At 59.1% G+C, this 20020-nt stretch overlaps 3 protein-coding genes across 9 annotated transcripts in view; all 3 read right to left on the reverse strand.

Moving 5' to 3' along the window:
- The window catches only part of PFKFB4 (6-phosphofructo-2-kinase/fructose-2,6-biphosphatase 4), a 41435-nt gene extending 37303 nt beyond the window's left edge, over window positions 1-4132 (reverse strand). For 5 of the 7 annotated variants that reach the window (XR_006199830.1, XM_042929244.1, XM_042929245.1 and 2 more), the window contains exon 1: window positions 302-459. Coding sequence is in view for 5 of the 7 variants with exons in the window: in XM_042929244.1 (XP_042785178.1) it covers window positions 302-398 (97 nt within the window). In the remaining 2 variants the exon portion in view is untranslated. Of the gene's footprint in view, window positions 1-301; window positions 460-4041 lie in introns of those variants that run through there. The other 2 variants (XM_042929246.1, XM_042929248.1) reach the window with 2 other exon arrangements.
- Window positions 4133-5646: 1514 nt separating this feature from the next.
- On the reverse strand, window positions 5647-6583 carry UCN2 (urocortin 2). Its single transcript, XM_042927516.1, has one exon. It carries the CDS (start codon window positions 6136-6138, stop codon window positions 5647-5649), a length of 492 nt encoding a protein of 163 aa, XP_042783450.1. The 5' UTR covers window positions 6139-6583.
- Window positions 6584-6709: 126 nt separating this feature from the next.
- COL7A1 (collagen type VII alpha 1 chain) overlaps window positions 6710-20020 on the reverse strand; it is a 31131-nt gene continuing 17820 nt past the window's right edge. The window contains exons 65-118 of the mRNA XM_042929249.1: window positions 19642-19677; window positions 19533-19568; window positions 19325-19420; window positions 19168-19203; window positions 19036-19071; window positions 18880-18927; window positions 18521-18556; window positions 18266-18388; window positions 17984-18184; window positions 17854-17889; window positions 17719-17772; window positions 17472-17540; window positions 17351-17395; window positions 17172-17234; window positions 16979-17023; window positions 16662-16697; window positions 16488-16523; window positions 16329-16373; window positions 16076-16108; window positions 15934-15996; window positions 15808-15843; window positions 15647-15727; window positions 15439-15507; window positions 15283-15318; window positions 15167-15208; window positions 14969-15013; window positions 14836-14880; window positions 14191-14226; window positions 14049-14108; window positions 13807-13914; window positions 13559-13630; window positions 13382-13417; window positions 13197-13256; window positions 13055-13099; window positions 12796-12831; window positions 12650-12685; window positions 12514-12570; window positions 12293-12364; window positions 11743-11814; window positions 11494-11529; window positions 11097-11177; window positions 10797-10850; window positions 10666-10719; window positions 10531-10593; window positions 10014-10076; window positions 9798-9914; window positions 9549-9626; window positions 9398-9451; window positions 9220-9268; window positions 8539-8571; window positions 8304-8390; window positions 7983-8072; window positions 7659-7856; window positions 6710-7328 (exon numbers count right to left, since the gene is read on the reverse strand). Coding sequence (XP_042785183.1) covers window positions 7312-7328; window positions 7659-7856; window positions 7983-8072; window positions 8304-8390; window positions 8539-8571; window positions 9220-9268; window positions 9398-9451; window positions 9549-9626; window positions 9798-9914; window positions 10014-10076; window positions 10531-10593; window positions 10666-10719; window positions 10797-10850; window positions 11097-11177; window positions 11494-11529; window positions 11743-11814; window positions 12293-12364; window positions 12514-12570; window positions 12650-12685; window positions 12796-12831; window positions 13055-13099; window positions 13197-13256; window positions 13382-13417; window positions 13559-13630; window positions 13807-13914; window positions 14049-14108; window positions 14191-14226; window positions 14836-14880; window positions 14969-15013; window positions 15167-15208; window positions 15283-15318; window positions 15439-15507; window positions 15647-15727; window positions 15808-15843; window positions 15934-15996; window positions 16076-16108; window positions 16329-16373; window positions 16488-16523; window positions 16662-16697; window positions 16979-17023; window positions 17172-17234; window positions 17351-17395; window positions 17472-17540; window positions 17719-17772; window positions 17854-17889; window positions 17984-18184; window positions 18266-18388; window positions 18521-18556; window positions 18880-18927; window positions 19036-19071; window positions 19168-19203; window positions 19325-19420; window positions 19533-19568; window positions 19642-19677 — 3291 coding nt within the window. The 3' untranslated portion in view covers window positions 6710-7311. The remainder of the gene's footprint in view (window positions 7329-7658; window positions 7857-7982; window positions 8073-8303; window positions 8391-8538; window positions 8572-9219; window positions 9269-9397; window positions 9452-9548; window positions 9627-9797; window positions 9915-10013; window positions 10077-10530; window positions 10594-10665; window positions 10720-10796; window positions 10851-11096; window positions 11178-11493; window positions 11530-11742; window positions 11815-12292; window positions 12365-12513; window positions 12571-12649; window positions 12686-12795; window positions 12832-13054; window positions 13100-13196; window positions 13257-13381; window positions 13418-13558; window positions 13631-13806; window positions 13915-14048; window positions 14109-14190; window positions 14227-14835; window positions 14881-14968; window positions 15014-15166; window positions 15209-15282; window positions 15319-15438; window positions 15508-15646; window positions 15728-15807; window positions 15844-15933; window positions 15997-16075; window positions 16109-16328; window positions 16374-16487; window positions 16524-16661; window positions 16698-16978; window positions 17024-17171; window positions 17235-17350; window positions 17396-17471; window positions 17541-17718; window positions 17773-17853; window positions 17890-17983; window positions 18185-18265; window positions 18389-18520; window positions 18557-18879; window positions 18928-19035; window positions 19072-19167; window positions 19204-19324; window positions 19421-19532; window positions 19569-19641; window positions 19678-20020) is intronic.

The following is a 20020-nucleotide window of genomic DNA, read 5'->3' on the forward strand; positions in this document are numbered from 1 at the left end:
ACGAAGCTCCGAATCCTCCCCTGCCCTGACCTAGTGAGTACCTGCCAGAGGTGATGGCGGCCAGACCTAGCCCCTAGCGAGCGTAGACGCGGCCATATACATGTCTCTTCCCCCTGCTCTGCCACACCTGTGCCCGGCTCCCGGCCTGTTCCTGCTCCTCTACCACCAGTCACGGCAGCCCCATCTGTCCCCGGTTTCCCACCTGTCCTTGGCCCCCTCTCCATGGGAGACCACTGCCCAGGCCGCCCTATCCACGCATCCCGATGCGCCGCCCTCCCCTTCCCCAAGGACCCCGCCTCACCACCGCGCTGGCAGGCGTGCAGAGCGGGTCGCCCATTGCTGTAGGGCATCCAGATCTTCTTCAAGGGGTTCTGAGTCAATTCCCGTGGGGACGCCATACCCGGGATGGGATGAGTCGGACTGCGCGGACCGCGACCCAGCAGCCAGGCCACCTCGGGCCACTCGAGGCCCCGCCCCTCGGCCCCGCCCCTCCTCGAGCCGTGCAGACGCCAATCCAACTCCCCCAGGCCCCTCCCCAGAACAAATAGGCCCTACCCCCAACAGAAGAGGGCTGGCCTCCGACCACGCATGCCCAACTCGACTGCCAGCCGCTTTTGGACCCAGCAGGCTCGCCAGTCACGCCGGGATCGAGGACGCGCATGCCCAGCTCCCCACAGCTTCTAGCCCGGGATGTGCAGAGGCTCTAGCCCGGCACACCCAACCGTACACTCAGATACGCATTGGCCTCACCCACGGCCTCGCCTGCATAGATTGCCCCCCCCCCCCCCCCCCCCCCCCCCCCCCCCGCCCAGCACCCGGGTTCTGCTCACTGCTACCCTTGACCTCAGGTTCCCTAGGAGGAAGGGATTTGCATGCCCGGGGGCAGGGCCTGCTTGACCCTCAGGTCTCAGTTGTTCGGGACCTGTCTGGTGACTCCTGCGTAATCCCAGTTGTCAGCTGCCACGCCCGCCAGCCCTGCGTCCGTCCGGTCCTCTCTCGACCCTCTCTCAAGCCCCAGGACTCTTCCCTCGCCCACTGAAGCGACCGACTCAACCGCGCTGGAAAAGTTTCTTTATCTCATGGACAGGGACACGGGACAAATCTCAAAATTGATTATGTTTCCTCTTTTTACCTTGGCTAGTGGGAAGCTCAGGCTAAAACTCTGGCCCACCTGGAACACATGAGCAGGACCTTTTAACCAAGCTCCCTGGCAGTATCTTACTTCTCCTGCCAGGATTTCATCTCTACCAATTAAATTTTAAATTGTAAATCTACATATTTTTTAAGTGAATCTCTGTCTCTCCATCAGGAAAACAGAATGCGGGCATCATCAACCTACAAGATTCTGGTATTTATTAAATGTGTCAGTGTCTGAGAAATCCATTTTAAAGCACATCAGTGATATTTATATTATTTATCTCCCTCCCGTCTCTAAGAATGCAGTGGAAGCAGGGGGCAAGGGAGAAATCCAGAAGTTCAGGAACCCTGGGTCACTTTCCTTTGTCTCCTCAGCCCAGTTTCTCAAAGTTTTGTACACTTTCTGTCCCGGGACCCCCACTGGCACGGCTCAAACCTGGGTCACACTGCCCTCTAGCGATGTCCTCCACAAAACCCCCAGACAGGATCATGGCACTCTCAGGTTCTCTCTGCCCAAAGTGTTCCCTAGCCAGGAGCCAGGTGCTAGGGACATGGAGAACAAGGCTCCGCCCAGTGCATCAGGGGAGCAGCATCCCCTCCCTCTGACCTCCCTGCCACCCACTTGTCTCCACCCAGCACTTCAGAGCCTGGCAAGGACCCTTAAGATAACTCTGATACAGATGTCTTGCCCACTTCACAGGAGATGGATGGGGAGGTGGAAGCCCACCTAGATCCTTCCTGAAACCAGCTTTAGCTGCCTACCCCCAGAGGAATGCCCCGCCCCAGACAGACTTGAGCACTTCCTCTTTCATCCTCTCTCTGCAGCGTCCACCTCCCACCTCCTTCCACCTCACACCAGGGCAGCTCTGAACACACTCATATGCGGCTCCTGATGCCCCTTGTGACCACCCACCTGCTTCCTACTTCTCCAAAGCCACTCATTGGTTCCTGGCACAGCCAATCTTCCGGTCTGTCTCTGAGCCGTTGCCAAGGCCATCCTGGGGTCACCTCGACCTCAGAGACCTTGTCACCACCCGCCCACACCCTATCCAACCCCCAGCATTCACTGCAAAGGCTACATACTCTAGCACCCACAGACACCCAGCACCTCCTCTGCCTGCCCATTCTCCTCCTTACCCCTCCTGGGATGCTAGTCAAAAGCTGGGGGTAGGGAGTAGGGCAGGGCAGGATGCCAGGGCCATTTCGAGGAAGCTGTCCCCAAGCCCAGTCTGAGCCTGACTTCCCAGGAAGAGCAATGACTCTGTACCTCCCACTCTTCCCCAAACAGTCTGACCCTGGGCTGACCCAGACACACCTTCCCAAGTCCCAACATCCAGTGGGAGGCCACAGGTCACCAGCAGGAGGAGCCTGCTGGGGCCCCTCCCCAAGGTCAAAGTCTACCTCTGCTCTAAGAATGCTCCTGTCTCCCCGCCCATTTCTCAGGTAGGAAACTGAGGGAGGAGAGCAGGGTCCGGGGTCACAGAGCCAGCCCACAGTGCAGGACAGACTGAGATGAACTCCCAGCCCTTTAAAACCTCACCTCCCACACCTTCCATATCACCACATTTCCTACCCCTACCCCTGGGCTCTGGCTTGTTCCTTCCATTGAAATGCTCTCTTGGCTTTCTGCTCCTACAGCATCAGTAGATGTCCAAGAGAACAGCTGGCCTTCATGGCTTTTCCTTCCTTGGAGCCATCCCAAAGTGACGGGGTGGAAAGTGTGCTGGGATGTCGGCGTGCACTCATGTGTGAATGTGTCCTGCTCAGTCTCCCCCCTTCTCTATGAACCTGCCTGGCCTGGTCCTGGCTGGCTCCCGTGGTGCCCTCTGCACTGACCACTAGACCTCTCTCCAGTGTCCCAGGCTACAAGCTACAGGTTGGCTGAAGTCCTCGATCCTCAGTTGTTGCTGCTCAAACTCTTCCCCAAACCTGTATCTGGTGGTCAGTCCCGGCCAGACCGTCAAGCCACCCTTTGCAGCATAAAGGCCCAGGGACCTCAGTGAATGCCACACAGCCCCACATGCCAGTGCACGGAAGCATGAACACAGAGCCACACGTGCACACACACTAGCAAGCCCTGCACCCAGGCCTACACAGACAGGAAGGCTGCAGAGCCCGCTGCTCTCTACTGCCTCCTTTCCCCTTTATTTCCCTCCTCCTCTTCCCTCTGTGCCGCTGGAAGGTTCCCAGGAATTCCAGCTTCGTCCAGCCAGTTCAAGCCCAGGATCATCCCCAGTGTCTCCCTGGGCCCAGAGCTCACAGACGGTGTGAGGTTCCAGCTTGTGGGTATGGAGCCATGTGACCAAGCAGCCTGTGAACTGTGGTCGGCACTTGCTGATTGCAGTTTGGCACAAGGCACACAGTAGGCACTCAGAGTGATTCATTGCCAGCCAAGGCACACAGTAAGGGCTAGAGAGGTTCATGACCAGGATAGAGCACACAGTAGGTGCTTAGAGCAGCTCAGGACCCACACAAGGCACACAGTAGGTGCCCTAGAAATCCTGGTTTAAGGGCTAAAGCCACTTCATACGAAACATTTCCCAAATGAGCTTCTGGGCCTCCCCAAACTGATGTGTGACCCCTGAGGGGGACCTGGACAAACCTGACCCCCTGGGAGGCCAGCAAAGGGTAGAGCGGGAGGGCCTCAGGCAGCTCCAGCTGGCTGTCCCTCTCCCTGGGCTGCAGGAAGAAGCTATTTATAGTTCCCCCTTGGCCCAGCCCCTCCACTCCCCTGCACGGCAACAGGGTTCCCCCTCCTCCTTGCCACCGACAGGCTGATGCCCCCTCAGAACACCCCTACAGCTAGAGAGACACCCAACACTCTCGCACCCCTTCCAGCACCACCCCCACTGCGCCCTGGTCTTTCCCCAATCCCCCCACCCTCGCCCCGCCGCCGGTGCCTACCCCGCCTACTGCTCCCTGACCCGGGGTCCGTCAGGGCGCTGCCTCCCTCCGTGCCTCTGTCCATACTGAAAGCGAACTGGCCCCGGACCGTTGCCCCCCTGCAGCCTGGAGCCAGGCAGCCCCGCCCTCCGGGTTCGTGAGGGAGCTTCGGTGTGCCCCGTGGCCCCGCCTCCCCGGCCACGCCCTGGGCCCGCCCCCCGAGGCTACTCACAACTTGAGAGATCAACAGTGCCCCCACCCCAGGCAGCCAAACTCCTGCCCGTGTGGCCTCTCTCTCCAGGCAGAGCGGTCCATACTGCCCAGTGTCTGCCCTCGTCTCCAGCTGGAGCTGTCTACAGTACCCAGGGTATCTGCCCCATCTGCAGGCAAGCCTGTCCACACTGCTCAGAAGGTCAGCCCCATCTCCAGCCCAGCAATGGAGCTGGGGGTGTGAGATTAGGCAAAACCTACTCCTTCTACACCAAGGAACCGGGTGGGTGAAATGGGGCAGGGGTGGAGGGGAGTGGGCAGAGGGGCAACATAGTCAGCTATGACCAAACCCTTGACTGTCCTTGCCTGGGTGCACATGACTGTGATTCTCACTCATCCCATTCTCCAGTCACTACATTTATTGAGCTCTTCCTGCATGCCAGAACCTTCAAGTGCACCATCACTCAATGTTTGCAAGAAGCTTGGTGGCATCATTCTGCTTTACAGAGGAAGAAACTAAGGCTTGGAAAGGTGAGCAAATTTTAGTTTGCTTGGGACAATTCAACAAAGGAGGTATGGGGCTGGACCGGAGCCCCAGCAGCCCGAGCCTCCTCTCTCCCGAGTCATGTGTGTCCAAGGGCCGAGGCCAGGTGTGCAGGGCTGTGGGTAGGACAGTGCCTGGCTGTATGTTGAGTGTGCTTCATGTGGGTTTGGGGGACAAGTATCTGTTCTTCCCAGCCCCCTCGCATGCCCTCCCTTCACCCACACATACCCACAGCAGAGATGCACCCACCGATCACACGTACACCTACCACAAGGCAAGGCTGTCACAACCACAGACTTTCCACATACGGTCACCCATGCCTGGAGATGCCTGTGACGGCCCCATTCTTCTGGGGTGGGTGCTGCCTCATGAAGCACAAAACATGCATGTGACCCTCAGCCTGCACTCCCCTGTGTGGTGACCTGTTGGGGGCAGGGAAGACCTGCAGGTCTGGTCTTAGGTGGATGGGTCTGAGATGCAATACTGGGCTCCTATGTTGAGGTTCCTAAAACTGGCACAGGAGTGGCCACACTGGCAGTGTCCAGATTCTTGCTCTTTGACTGTGGGGCACCCAGACATGGCAAGACTCCACACGGTAGTCACATTCCACAGTAGTGTCCAAGCTGTCCAGACATATTGTAAGTCTGTGGGGCTCCAGGTATGGCAAGACTCCATTTGGCAGTCACCCGATATGGCAATGTCCGGGCTGTCCAAACAAACTGTGGCTCTGTGAGGCACTCAGCTGTGATATGACACCACATGGCAGTGACTGCACGGGGCTGTGGCCAGGCGCACTGTGCCCAGATGTAGTGCGTCCTGCTCTGCTGCTGCCTTCCAGGTCTCCTAATTCAGGGTGACCCCTGCCCTCAGGCTCAGCGGCGGCCAACATGGGCCAGGATGCGAGCGTTGGCAGCGGCCTGCTCCCTCACAGCTCTGGCTCGGGCTTGCTCCAGTAAGATCCGCAGGAGGCCAATGGGGACATCCAGTGAGAGAGTGATGCGGGGGCCTGGGCGGGGGCCAGGGCTGGGGTGGCCCCAAGCAGTGGAGGGGCCCACGGTGCTGGCTGAGGGGCTCTCTGAGGCCACAGGGCGGGGAGTGGCTTGGGGAGGGTTCTGAGGGAGGAGCTGGAAGGCTGGAATAGGGGTCATGGGGACAAGCAGGGCCCTGCCCGACGTCAGGATCATCAGCACCAGCAGAGCCCACCTGGTCATCGTGTGGTCAGGCTGCGAGGAGAAAAGAGGCTCAGGGCAGGGGTTCTGGGCAGCCATGACGCATGGACAGATGCAGACGGGGAAAGTAGACAGACAGAGAGAGGGAGACCAAGGGAAGGAGACAGAGAGGCAGAGATTAGAGAGGCCAGGCATGGGACGGAGATAAGAGAGACAGAGATGAAAGCACAAGACAGCCAGACAGAGCAGGGGCCAGGGAGACGGAGAGAGCAAGAAGGAGAGTGAAAGAGACAGAGAGCACAGCTAGGTCTGGATCTAGATGTAGAGATGGATACAGTTGGGGAGGGGAGGGAGAAGAGGGAAAAAGACGAGAGGGAGGACATGGAGGCAGAGCAAAAGAGAGGGAGACTGGAAGACAAAGAGGCTGGAGCCACCCCAGAGACAGACAGCATGATGAAAATAAGGATACCAAGGCATGGAGAGAACACAGAGGGACAAAAGGAGAGCCTCAGGTCTGAGGGAGCTTGCAGCAGATCGTGGACAAAGAAGGGCAGGAATTGGGTCCTCAAGGTAGAGAAGCAGCCAGAGACTCCACGTCTGGAGACCTCCAATAACCCATACCCGGATCTCCTCAGCCCCCAAGGCCCTGCCCATCCCACCCAGAGCCATCCCAGTCCTACCAGCGGCAGCCTCTTCTGGAGCAAGGTGGGGCCGCTGGGGCTGCCTGCGGCTGGGACCAGGCGGTGCTGTGCTGTGGTCGGGCCTCTCCCCCCTTCTGGGCCCATTTATCTCTCTCAGCCCCTGAGGTAGGAGCTGGGCACGGCTCCGGCATGAAGCAGCCCCCCACCTCTGACTCATCCCCTCCTGGGGGGCAGTGAGGACATGTCCTCAGCCTCCACTCTGTATACTCCTTTTTGGGGACACGGTGGACACTGAGAGCCACAGAACAGTGACCAGGGCTGGACAGAGGGACTCTGCACCCGTGCAGGAGAGCACTGACCTCCCAGGGAAAACCGGACCCCCTACCATCCCCATCTCCCCAAACAGTCACAACAGGGGCCTTTTAAAACAGCAGCTTTAATGCCCCCCAGAATCAGCACCATGTCATCACAGGCTTGGGTCAAGGGGCGGGTCAGATGCAGTCACATCCGCTCACTGCCCACAGCCACCCCCACACTGAGTCATCTACCAGGGAGGCAGGAGCCACAATGGGGGTTTGTCCACAGGGGGGAAGGCTAGACCCACGGGACCAAGTCACTGAAATAACGGACACGCTCATGCACGCTCACATGCACTCAGGCCTGTAGCACCAAGGGGAGGGACAGGAGTCCACCAGGGGATGCTGGACTTCAGCTCATCATCTGGGCCTCAGCTTCGGGCAGCACCTGGGTGGAACAGGTTGGGAGCTGACTTCAGGCATCTGGCCTCACCGAGCACGTAGGCCACGGAGAGGCAGTGCACAGATGGTCAGTGGGGCAGCTGGGAGCACAAGAGTGAGGCTCTGACCTCAGAGAGGGGATCCTCACTCAGACCCTTGAGGAGGGAGCATGGAGGGGACTCCACAGCTAGGGTTCTCTGTTCAGCAACTTGGTCTGGGGAGGTCTGTCCCAGGCCTCCCAGTCTGAGGGGAGTCCTGACGTGGGACCCCGACCAAGACCTGATCTGGGTAGGCTCAGTGTCCAGGTCCCTCTCGGGGCGGAGGGGTAGGCCCATACCTGTTCCCTGGCTCTGGACCATGCGGGGCATGCAGCGGCGCTCACAGGCCTCACGGGTCCCAAAACGATTCGCATTCCCTCCACAGCCGCCGTAGACAAAGGGGTGACAGGCATCTGTGCCACCTGCCACAGCTCGATGGTACCAGCGCAGGGTGTAGGCAGTGCAGGAGCCCTCATCCAGTGGAAGCAAGCAGGGGTCTAGGGCCAACGGGGGTCAGGAGGTCAGCAGGGGTGGCGGCAGTCAGGGACTGAGGGTCAGTGAGAGGTCAGCAGGGGTCACTACTGTCCCTCCCTGAGTCCCTCTGGGCCAACCCCCCTTCTCACCATCGCCATCCTGAAGAACTTCAGGGTCCTGGTATTCCTCCACAGAATACTCAGAATATTCATATTCATCGTCCTCTGGGGGCACCTCGCCTGCACACAGGGTGGGGTGCTATGAGTGAGGCTGCTGCTGGGCCATGTTCATGCTGCCCAACCCCGGCCCTGAGAGTGGGGCGGGTAGCGCTGGTCTCCCACGTGTGTGCCCAGTGTTCATGCTGTGCCCTCCATGTCGCCCCTATACACATGGCATGTGCCCTGCATGCATGAGCAACCCGCATGTGTCTGTGTCCCACCACACATGCCCCATGGTTCCCCTGTCCTCACCTTCCTCCTCTGCATGAGAGACCCGGAGCACAGGCACAGGGTGGAGCTGGGAGCTGGCAGTGTCTGCAGCATAACTAGGGAGAGGTCCTGGAGCAAGGAGCAGGGGCACAGGGCCTTGGGGTCATGATGGCAGCCACCCCAGCCAAGTCCCTGCTGAGCAAACCCAGGTAATGGACACAGTGGGACCTGGCATGAGGAAAGTCCCAGGAGCAGAAAATACCAGAAAACTACTCACGTGATCCAGATGCAATAAACTGGCCCTGGCAGGCTGGAAGGGGCAGAGAAGGGCAGGGAGAGAGAAAAGAACAGAGAGAAAGAGACAACGATGGAAAGGGGCAGAGAAAGAGAGAGACAGAGGGACACACACAGCGGGGCAGAGAAAGACAGCAGGAGAGAGTGACAGAGAGACCGACAGGACAGAAAGAGAGAGAGGGTGGGAAGCAGAGAAAGAGGAAGGAAGAAAGAGGAAGAAAGGCAGAGGAGAAACAGACAAAGGACGAAAGAGAAGTTGGGAACAGGCCAACAAAGGGCAAGAGAGGGAGCGTCAGAAACAGACAGGCACGGAGAGGGAACGGAAGCAGAGACAGGAGGAGACGGAGCTTCACTCTCTGATACCCCTCAGAGCCATCAGAGCCCCACTGGGCTGCTCCCGCCTCCACCCCTCCACACACGGCCACACTGGGCTTCTAGGAACACTGTGTGTCCACCCACATTTGCTACGTGTCACCGTTTGGGGAAAGTCCTCACAGCATGTCTGTCCTGAGCATACATGCCCTCCTGTGTATCTATCCATCTCCACCCATCTCTGTGACTGCTGGTCCCCCATAAGTTCTGGGGGCCCCACCTGCCCCTGTCTAGGGGTGCTGGAGTAGAATGGGAATGAGACCCAAGAGGCTCTGGGCTGGGCCCCACTCACCACAATGCTGACTCATCTCCTGACGCACAAAGCCCCGAATGTCATCCTCCTGGGAGCACAAGACCACAAGGATCATGAAGAACCCAGGGATCACAGGAGGGACAAAGGGCATATGATGCAGGGATCACAGGGGGACAGCACTGAGTCAGGGGCCCAGCCCACGAAGGCCTACACTTACTGTTAACGCAGCTTCTCCCTTTTCCCCGCGGGGGCCAGCGGGCCCTGGCCGCCCCTGTGTGCAACAGATGGGGCCAGACTGTGACCTCTGATCTTAGGGACACCAGAGGTCACCCCAGTCTCTGACCCCAACCCCAGGAATCCCCACTTACCTGCTCCCCTCTCTCTCCAGGGGCCCCAGGGGCCCCAGGGGCACCCACCACTCTCTCTCCAGGGGGACCTCGCTCACCCTGTCAGACACAAGGATGAGTGAGCAGTCAGAGTCAATGGAGGTCAGAAGGAAGGAAAGTTGAGATCATTAGGCTCAGGGGTATTGGCGATGGGTTGCAGGGTCAGAGGTCAGTGATATTGGAAGGGTCAGGGAGGTTCAGGGATCAGGAGTCAGGGTCAGAGCTGTTTACCTTCTGGCCCTGAAGTCCTTCAGGGCCTTTGGGACCAACACTGCCAGGTGGCCCAGGGGGGCCACTAGAGCCATCATTGCCCCTAGGACCTGGGAAGCCCCCAATTCCTGGGGGCCCCTGTGGAGAGACAGGTCAGAGTCAGTGATCAAAGCCCCCAAAGATGGACCCACTTCCAGAAAGTACAGTCCCTTTAGCTTGACCTTGGTCTCCACTTACCCGCTCCCCTTTCTCACCCTGGTCACCCTTGGATCCTGGCTGCCCATCAAAGCCTCGATCACCCTGGGAACAGAAAGAAGCATGAGAGACCATCTGTCTTGATGTCCTCAGTTCAACTGCCATGAGCCCCTTGGTCCAATGGCCACAATCTTCCATGACCCAAGCACCTGTGACCCTACCATCCCAGGACCTTCAATCTGCTGTGATCCCCATGACCCTGACCTGACTGTAATACCCCTTGCCCTGCTTCCACCTATTTCCTTTATATACACACACCAGCCTCCCCTACTGACCTCTTAGCCCTGATGCACCTCTCCCCACTGCTCCACTTCTCATCCCTTAATCCAAAGTCCCCACTGTGACCCCAACTCGCCCTGAAACCTCAAAACCAACCCTACTCTACCCCCGAGTGTCCCAACTTTCCACAACCCTCTTGACATGAAACCCCCATGACCCTACCATGACCTTCCCTGCCCCATTTTGACCCCCTTTTGTCCATTGTCGAGAGGGCCCATACCTTGGGACCAATCAGGCCCTCCTTTCCAGGGGTCCCCGACTGGCCCGGCATACCCGGCTCCCCCTGGAGAAGAGAAAACATGAGCTGGGCCCTGGCCCACCCATCCTTTCCCCATTCTGGGTGCCCCACACTCACCACATCTCCCTTGCGTCCTGCCAGCCCAGGGCGGCCAGGGAGACCAGCTTCTCCCTGCAGGGATCAATCAGATAGAAGGGTCAGACAGGCCCCAGGCCCCACAGACGCCCATGTTCCCATCACCTCTGTACCTTATCTCCCTTCTCTCCGTCAAGGCCACAGGCCCCCTTTATCCCTCGTTCACCCTGGAGGGGGGAAAGAAATGGAAAAGTGACTTCCAGACACCTAACCCCTTGACCAGACCATGTAACCACTCTCCAAACTGGCCTCAGACACTCTAATCTCTGACCTTCCAACCCCTAATCTAATGCCCCACATTCAATCCCATATACCCCAACATCTGACCCCAGATACCTGACCTTTGACCCCAGATACCTTGCCCTCCAACATCAGGCCTTCCTGACCAGGAAAAAAGCCCAGCCCCTTCCCACCTTGAGGCCCCGGGGACCCATGAAGCCAATATCTCCTTTGTCGCCTCGGATACCAGGGGTTCCATCCTTTCCTGGTGATCCCTGGTAGAGAGAGGGGTCAATATGGAGTCAAGGGAGGTCAGGAGGGATCCAGGGGAATCACTCTGGATGAAAGGAACAGGAAACACCACAGGGGTGAGAGTCACTATTGGAGGCCAGAGCTAATGGAAGAGCAGGATTTTCCATGGGCAGAGGTCACCATGCGGGTGGAGACATCATAGCGGTTACTGTGAAGGTGGGGGCACTGGGCAGCATGAGGACACCATGAGACCACTGGATCACTATAAGGTCAAAGGCCACCACAGGGAGATGGGGCCCTGTGGGGCAGGGGGTCTCTGAGGGAGCAGGGGCATCTTACCGGGTCACCTGGGATCCCTGCAGCACCAGGTTCACCCTGTAGGAAACACAGATGGGGGAGGGCCACCTTTCAGTGTGACTGTCCCCCGTGCCACTCAGTGACTCCCAGGCTGCACACAAATCCCATGTAATCACATGGCCACGTGGCCAACAGTGAGGGAGGCTGGAAACCCTCCAACGTTCAGAGGACACCCATGAGACAGATGTGTGTGACGGGTGGTTTGGGGTCTGTGCCTGGGGCAGGGCTGACCTTGGGTCCTGTGAGTCCACGAGCTCCCAGCAACCCGGTTGAGCCCTTGTCACCAGGCTCTCCCTTGGTGCCCTGTGGGTGTAACCAGGAGAGGGACATAATCAGGACCACACCAGGCTGGAGGCTTGAAGTATGACTGGAACCTGCCAGATGGGGCAGCGCTCGCTCCCACCCATCACCCTCAGTGTGGCTCATTTCTCATCCCAGGCCCTCAGATCCCTGCCCCTTCTTCCTACCATGGGGCTCCTGAACCAACCTGGAGTACTCCTGACACCTAAGAAGCCCCTTGTCTGTTCCCAGAGGGCCTCTCTTCGAGCTACATTCCACAGAGCTCCCTGGCGCCCTCACATGGAGGTCCTTGAGCCCACTGTAGAGCCCCCATCCTCTCAGCCACTCCACAGAGTTGCCACAGCCTACTGAACCCCCTCCTTCTAACCCCCAGAAAGCCCCCATCCTCCCCTTTTTTCCTCACAGACCCTCAATAGAGCCCCACAGCCCACAGAAACCCTCTCCTGACCCTATATAGAGTACCCCACCCTCTTCTTTGTACCTTCTCTCCAGGGTTCCCAGTGTCTCCTCGAGGTCCTTTGTCACCATCTATGCCCCGAGGCCCTCGTTCGCCCTGGGTCAGGGGTCAGAAGTGAGGGTCAGGGGCTGGTGGTCTCTCACCATCTGAGGGTTTGAGCTCTCAGATTCCCTGGCCCAGCCCCCACGGGAGCTCCTCCCACACCCAAGATAGACCCACTCTGTACATGAGCCAGACCTACTCACCATGTCCCCTTTGGCACCCCGTGGCCCTGGAGGCCCCACAGCCATGGCTGCATCACCCTGAGTGGACAGAGGGCAATCAGAGGACGCAGGACCACACTTAGCCCCTGCCTCTGCCCTCCCGCATGCCCACACTCACCTTGTCACCCTTTAGCCCTGTAGTTCCAGTGTCACCCTATTGGGTGGAAGAGTGTGAATCTCTCCAAACTGAGGAGTCCCAAGTCCTGAATTACAAGATCTGGCTCCACCCCCACCCACCCTGGGGCCTTTTCCCCGTGTCCTTACCTTCTCCCCACGTTCCCCCCGGCTGCCCGGGGGCCCCTGTATGAAAAGACAACAGTGAGCTAAATAAACTTGGGGGCATTAGCGGGGAGACAGCTCAGGGGGTAGGGGACAACCAAGGGGTCCAAGGGGAATGGGAGACATGAAGGACCAGAGAGTACATAAAAAGAACCAGAAGTCTACAGAGTGTGTCCCAACAGCACAGAGGGCACAGGCAGGGGACTGAAGTCACATCACTGGTGCTTTCCCCAAGGGGACCCACCGTGAGTCCTCGGGGTCCCTCCTGGCCAGGACGGCCGTCTTCACCCTGGATGGTGACATTGAGTTCATTGACTCAGAAGTTGGAAATGAGAGGCAAGAGCCGTGGTAAAGGGAGCCATGGCTGCAGAGCAGGAAGTACATACCCGGACACCAGGTTCCCCACGCTCGCCTCGGGCCCCGGGCAGCCCTGCTCCAGGGTCTCCCTGGAGATCAACAGGACACCAGGGATATGAGAGGGGCATCAGTGGGGGACAGAGGGTCAAGGGAGGTCAGTGGAGGGTGGAGGGAGTGATGGATACAGGAGAGCCAGCAGCATTGTCCCATCTACCTTGTCTCCTTTGAGTCCAGAGGGCCCGGGCACTCCCTGTGGGCAGAGTAAGGTGAGTGTCCCATGCCCTCAAAAGCACACACACATACCCAGCCACACAGTGTGTCCCAGTTCCCACCTGGACAGACTCCAACACACAGGAATCAGATACCCGGGACAGAGAGCACTTCTACTCACCGCTGACCCTGGTGGTCCAGGTGGCCCCAAGGGACCTGGGGCTCCCTCTCTCCCCGGGAGACCTGCCAGACCCTACGGGAACAATAAAGCAAAAGAGGCAGAGAATGACTTGGAGACCTTCCTCCCCTATGGCCCCTCCAAGACTGGAGCCCCTGAGGCAGGGCCTGGGCCCCCTTCTCCTCACCCACTACCAAATTCAGAAGTCCTGAAGTCACCAAGTCCCTGCATGCTGCTCCCAGCACGCTTACCCGCTCTCCACTGGGGCCTGGCTGACCCGTCTCTCCACGAAGGCCTGTCTGACCGGGGAATCCGACAACACCAGGAGCACCAGGGGGCCCAGGGGGGCCCGCATCTCCCTGGAACAGAGATAGCAAAGGGAGGAATGGCCCCAACAGGACTGCTTCCCAGAACCAGGCCCAGAATGCCTTCTTCCCACTTCCAGGCACCTCCCTGCCTGCTGCACACCACTGGTGATGGGGCATCGACTAACCTTCAGACCTGGAGGACCAGCTGGCCCAAGGGGGCCCTGGACCCCGATTCCTGGGTCACCCTTCAAGGGAAAGAGGGGTCAGATCAGCTCTCCGAGTCCCAGGAACATGACCCCCAGCAGGGATGCTTTAGGGTACACATACCTTATTACCCTTGAGTCCAGGAGCCCCTTTTTGACCCTAAAAAAGCAAAGTAAACGGTACCTGAGACGGGAGGAACATGAACCCAGAGCTTAGACACGGCCCAAGAATATTCCCAGGGTAGCTCACATGTGGAACTCAGACACGTAAGCAAGGATTGGCTCACAGGAGCCCAGAGGTGACCACAGATATGTGGGAGTTTAGGCGTGGCTACAGACACGGGGAGCCCACACAGAAGCACAGGCATAGGGACCTCCGGTGTGAGCACCGACACACAGGAGCTCCCAGGAGCACACAAATGTCGCCCCATCCTGGGGAGCTAAGACAGGCCCACAAGCATGCATTCAGATACATGGAACGCAGAGGGGGCAGGGGAAAGGGGTACATTAACAGGAGACCTAGGGCATCAGACAGGGACACACACGTGTGCTCAGACACAGTGAGGAGCAGAAGACCTAGGACAGGCACAAGGAAGCAAAGACACACCCCCGCCCCCACCTAGGTGGGAGGAAGTCAAGAGGCTGGATCCCTGTGTACTCCCTGGAGCAGAACCCTGAATGCTGGAGGGTGCACAGGCCTGGGAATGGTCCCTCATGTCCACACCTGCACTCCTCACTCCCAGCTGACTTGCCCAGACCCCAGACTCACATCTTCCCCAGGGTCTCCAGGCTCCCCTGCACGGCCAGCTTCACCCTGCACAGAAAGGGTAGTAGAGGATCTAGCCACCCAGCCTGGCCCCCCTCTACACAGTGCTTAGGCCCTTGGGCTGAGTCTGCCTCACCTTCTCGCCCCGAGGCCCTGGCAGTCCTCGATCACCTTTGGCTCCCTGTAGAGACAGGGGACAGGAAGCAACATGGGCATTAGGGGCACAGAAAGATGACACCCAAGGAAGGAGGTGCAGGGTCCAATGTAACATGTATTATGAAAGCCCAGAGTCATGAGGATGGGTGAACTATGCTGTCGGAGGCTCCACACTCACCGGCTCTCCCACCAGGTCTCCAGCAAGGCCTCCGGGGGCTCCCTGATGAGGGAGAAGGGTCAGTGGGATGCCCTGGCCCCCCTCAGTCCCTCCCCCCAGGCCTTCTGCACACTCACCTTCTCTCCCTTTGCTCCAGGGGGCCCGACCACAGCCTGTGGGGAATGCCCAGTGAGTTACCTAGCCCCCCCGCCTTCTCCCCAGCCCCACCCCGCCGGCCTGGATGGTGAGGCAGAGGAGCTGGTACAGAGGGTCGGGGTCAGGGTCAGGATCACCTGTCCAGGAGCCCCCATGGGTCCAGGCTCTCCTTTAGGTCCAACAAGGCCGGGCAGACCTGGCGACCCCTGTGACAGGGCAATGGGAAGGACTCAGTGCCTCCCCACCACCTTGGGCCTGCTGCCGCTGCCCTCCCTACTCTCTAGGCCCAGGACCGGGCACACGGCCCCATCACAGGCTTGGAGAAAGCTCCCCCAGAATACACACCGGCACACCAGGAGCTCCTCTGTCTCCATCTTTGCCACCGGCACCATCACGACCTGGGGCTCCGGGCTTCCCTGTCTCCCCCTGAAAGGGAGGAGCTCTGTCACGGGCCTGCCCACTGACTCCTGACCCCCTGGAGCTCAGTCCTGACCCCCAGGACTCACCACTTGTCCAGGCAGACCCGGTGCCCCCTGAGGACCCTGAAGGAGACAAGTCAGATGTAAGGGGAACATGGGGGAACGTGGGACCCAGGGGGCAGGACACGGTGTTCCTGCAGGGACCTCACTTACCACGAGGCCTGAAGGGCCAGGAGGGCCAGGAAGTCCCACAGCCCCGGTGGGTCCGGGAAGGCCCTGGGGGAAGAAACAGTTCAGGGCAGCTCCAATCCCACGTGGCTCCCTGTGACTCTAACCCCTGAGCTGGGCCACTCACCCGTCCTGGTGGTCCTGTCTCTCCAGGCTCCCCCTGCCAAAAACCGAGAGACCTTGTGACCCCACAAAAAGACAAGAGGCTCCTCAGCCCTCTGCCCATAAGAAAAGCCCACATGGATGGGGCACCTTGGTGCTTAGCCCCATCGCAGGGTGATGACAACCCAGGGGGGTGGCAGGGGCTATCCTGGTGTGGACATGGCTCAGAGGAGCCTCCTCTGCCTTTTAGCCACACGTCTGCACACACCTATACTCACCTTCAGGCCAGAAGGACCCTGGGGTCCTGTGGAGCCAGCAAGGCCCTAGAAAAAAGTATCAAGAGCAGGAGATGGGAGTCAGAGTCATCTGCTCGGGGATTAACACAAACAAGGCCTGCCCATCCCACCCCCACCAGGCAGTGCTCTCCTGTTACTCACCGGGGCACCAGGAGGTCCAGGGTCTCCATGGCCACCCTGTTGGAGAGAGAAGGAGTCTGGTGAGGCGGAGCCAGTCCCACCCCACCAGAGAAACTAAGGCAGTACTGCCCCTTGTGGCATGGGGCAGGATGGGGGCAGGATGGGGGCAGGAGGGGTGAGGATTCTGATACTCACCACTGGGCCAGGGGTCCCCCTTGGACCTTGCAAACCCTGGATAGAGAAGGGGGGCTGCTGAGCCTCAATCCGGGCCTCATGTGGGCCTGTTTCCAACCTGCAGAGGCCTCTGTCTAGGGAGCCCACGTGCAGGCTGCCACCCCTCAGGCATAGATCACCCCATACCCTCAGGGATAACACACACACCCCTGCACTCACACCCTGGCACGCAGGCACAACATCCTTGTCACTGGTGACATGTGCACAGAGCAGCCAGCTCCCAGCAGAGGGCAGCTGTTCCCAGGAGCCTGGGCCAGGATGTTCCTGCCACCACTTACCGGCTTCCCTTCAGGCCCAGCCACACCACGCTCTCCTGGTAGACCCTGAAGAGAACAGGTTTAAGACCACATGGATCCTCTTTGTTCCCACATCCCAGCCGCCCCAGACAGTCCCAGGCAGTGCAGACTCCAGTCCAGACAACACTGTAAGAGCCCTGTGCAGGCACATGGGTGACCTGTGGCACAGACTCACCGGGCTGCCATCAAGACCCCTCTGTCCAGGCTCTCCCCGGTCTCCCTTGATGCCTGGCACACCCTGCAAGCAGAACGCCATGTCCTGAGCCCCCGGTCACTGCTATGTGCCCATAGACACACCACTGCTCATGTGCCCCCCTAAAGGAGAGGGAAGCAGGGTGGGTTAGCAGGCCTCACCCTGTCTCCCTTGGGGCCTCGGTCGCCGTCACTGCCTGGATCCCCCTGTAGGGATGACATGTCAAGCTGGACCCTGGTGCCATGGCAGGGAGTGGCCCCCCTGTTGATCGCACACACTGACCTTAGTGCCTTTGAGTCCAGGGGGTCCTTGCACTCCAGAGAGTCCAGGACCTAGCTCATCCACAGCCACCTACAAATACCAGGTCATAGGAGAGAAATGTGTCTATCACAGATGGAGGGGTCACCCCAGATTAAAGGATCCCACAGGATTATGGGTTAGAGACACCATATGGAGTTTCTGGGGCCTAAGTTAATGGTGGCCTCCTGGTAACAACAGTCACAGGCCCAGGGCAGGGCTGGCTGATCACCTTGGGGCCAGGAGGGCCGGGAGGTCCAGGGAGGCCAGGAGGGCCGTCTCTGCCCTGTGGAGAAGAAGGAAACGGTGTGGCTTCCCCAGCACAACACCCAGGAAGTCCCGCCCCCTGTAGCCTCTCTCAGCTCACCTGTTCCCCACGTTCTCCTTTCTCTCCTCGTTCTCCCTGAGGTGCAAATAGCAGGGTGGGGGTCACGTCCACGGGGAGCCCAGCCCCTCCTGGCCCCACATCCCCAGCCTTCCTGGCTAGCCCAGCTCACCCTCTCTCCTGGCCTTCCTGCCTCCCCTGCGTCCCCAGCCCGGCCTGGGAGCCCAGGAATACCAGGCTTTCCAGGCTCCCCGGCAAGGCCGGGAGGTCCAGGGGGGCCCCTTTCCCCAAGGGCCAGGCCTGGTGGCCCCTGAGGGCCAGGGTCTCCACGATCTCCCTTCAGCCCACGTTCTCCAGAAAAGCCAATGGGTCCCTGGAGGAACAGAAGAGTGACTGTCGCTAGAGGTGGGTGACACCATCCACAGGACATCCCCACTGAGTGATCGACACTCACCTCTTTGCCTGGGGGGCCCCGCTCGCCTGGGTCCCCCTTAGGACCACGGCGCCGGTCAGGCAAGGGCAGGAAGCTGCCGGAGCTCTCATCCCAGGTCTCCACGATCTCTCGCAGGGCAGATGTCTGAGTGATAACAAGGGGTTGGGGAAACAGGGACCATTCCTGCAGCCACCCAGGCCCTCGCCAGGCCATGTGGGCACTCCTTGCCCCCTGGGGCCTCCATCCACCCCCACTCCCAGCCCCCAAACAACCTACCTTGATGCCAATCGTTTCCAGCAACCGCTCCACATTCTGGGGACACAAGCTGGGTGAGGGGCTGCCCTCAGAGAAGCCCCACGCTGCTCCCAGAAACAGCTTCCATACTCTCTTCTCCAGGCCTCTTGCCCACAGGACACTTTAGCGCTGGTTGAGGTGGCTCAAAGCCCTGGAAGCCCCTCCCTGGCATGCCCCCATTGCCTGGTCCCCCCAGTGTAGACTACGGGAATCCCAATAGGACAGGAGACTGAACACACAGGACAGAACCCATGGGGCCACAGGGCAAGGGGAAGAGGATAGAGGTGGCTCCTTTAGGCATGCAAATAAGAGTCGAGGACCAGGTCCTAAGCTTCACTCACCCCCACGCTCCCAGGTTCTCCTCTCAGGCCACGTTCTCCCGGAAGGCCCTGGAGACACCAAGAGACAAGTTGCTGGACCCAGTTTCTGAGGGAAGTGTGCATGCACCATGTGGGAGCTATGGCTACCTGGGCATGTGAGAAAGGTGGGGACCTCACCTGTTCCCCTTTGGGTCCACTCTCCCCACGGTCACCCTGAGAACAAAGAGTGATCACAAAGAGAGGTGGGGGGAAATGCCTCAACCCTACTAGCCCCTCACCGTACCCCCTACCCACCACATGCACACTCACCTTGGGGCCTGTGTTTCCTGGAACCCCAGGAAAACCCTGAGATATGAGAGAACACAAAGAGGTCACATAGGATCATGGTATCCCAGGATGGTATCCAGTGGGAACATAATGGCCCCCGACGCTCCCAAGTCCTAGAACGACCCTCCTGGATACTCACCTGGCCAGAAGGGCCCACCTGCCCAGGGAGGCCTGGGGGACCCTGGAGTCCAGGGCTACCAGGAGCTCCACGCTCACCCTTGGGACCCTCGTGACCCTGTGGGGGATGTAGCCAGGATCAGGACCCTGAGGCCCCAGAAAAGAGTGGAACCATATATCACAGATATCACAGGGTCATGCGTCAGGTTGCAGAAGGCTCCAGCACTCACTTCTCTCCCAGGGGTGCCCGAATCTCCCTTCTCTCCCTGTGGAGGACAAGGGTACTTTAGATAGGGCCCTATTCTGAGGGCAGAACAGACTCCAAGCGAGGGGTCTTACCTTCCTTCCATCTTCTCCAGGGTCCCCAGGTTCCCCCTGTAGGCACAAGATTCACATCAGCCCCAAAATTCACTGGTGTCTGGCTGCAAGACACTGGCTTGGCTGGTCTCAGCTGACTATATGTCTGTGTCTATGACTCCAAGCCTCTGTGTCTTGGAGCACGGCCTATGACCATTTGAGTGAGCCTTTATACATCTGAGGGCATGCCTGTGTGGTTCTTCTCACCTCTACATGTAACTGCACATGTTCTCTATCTCTGGCTTTCTAGATATAATACCACATCTATGCATCTGTGTGTGTGTGTGTGTGTAGGTGTGTGTGTGTGTGTGTGTGTGTGTGTTAGCATGTGTATCCATGCATGGGTCTTATGTCCTCATAG

This window comes from Panthera leo, chromosome A2 (genome assembly GCF_018350215.1).
Source record: "Panthera leo isolate Ple1 chromosome A2, P.leo_Ple1_pat1.1, whole genome shotgun sequence".
NCBI lineage: Eukaryota > Metazoa > Chordata > Mammalia > Carnivora > Felidae > Panthera > Panthera leo.

What these genes read in the sequence shown, in the direction of transcription:
- UCN2 (XM_042927516.1), bottom strand. Translation starts at nt 6,138, where the DNA reads ATGCCTGGCCTCTCTAATCTCTGCCTCTCTGTCTCCTTCCCTTGGTCT.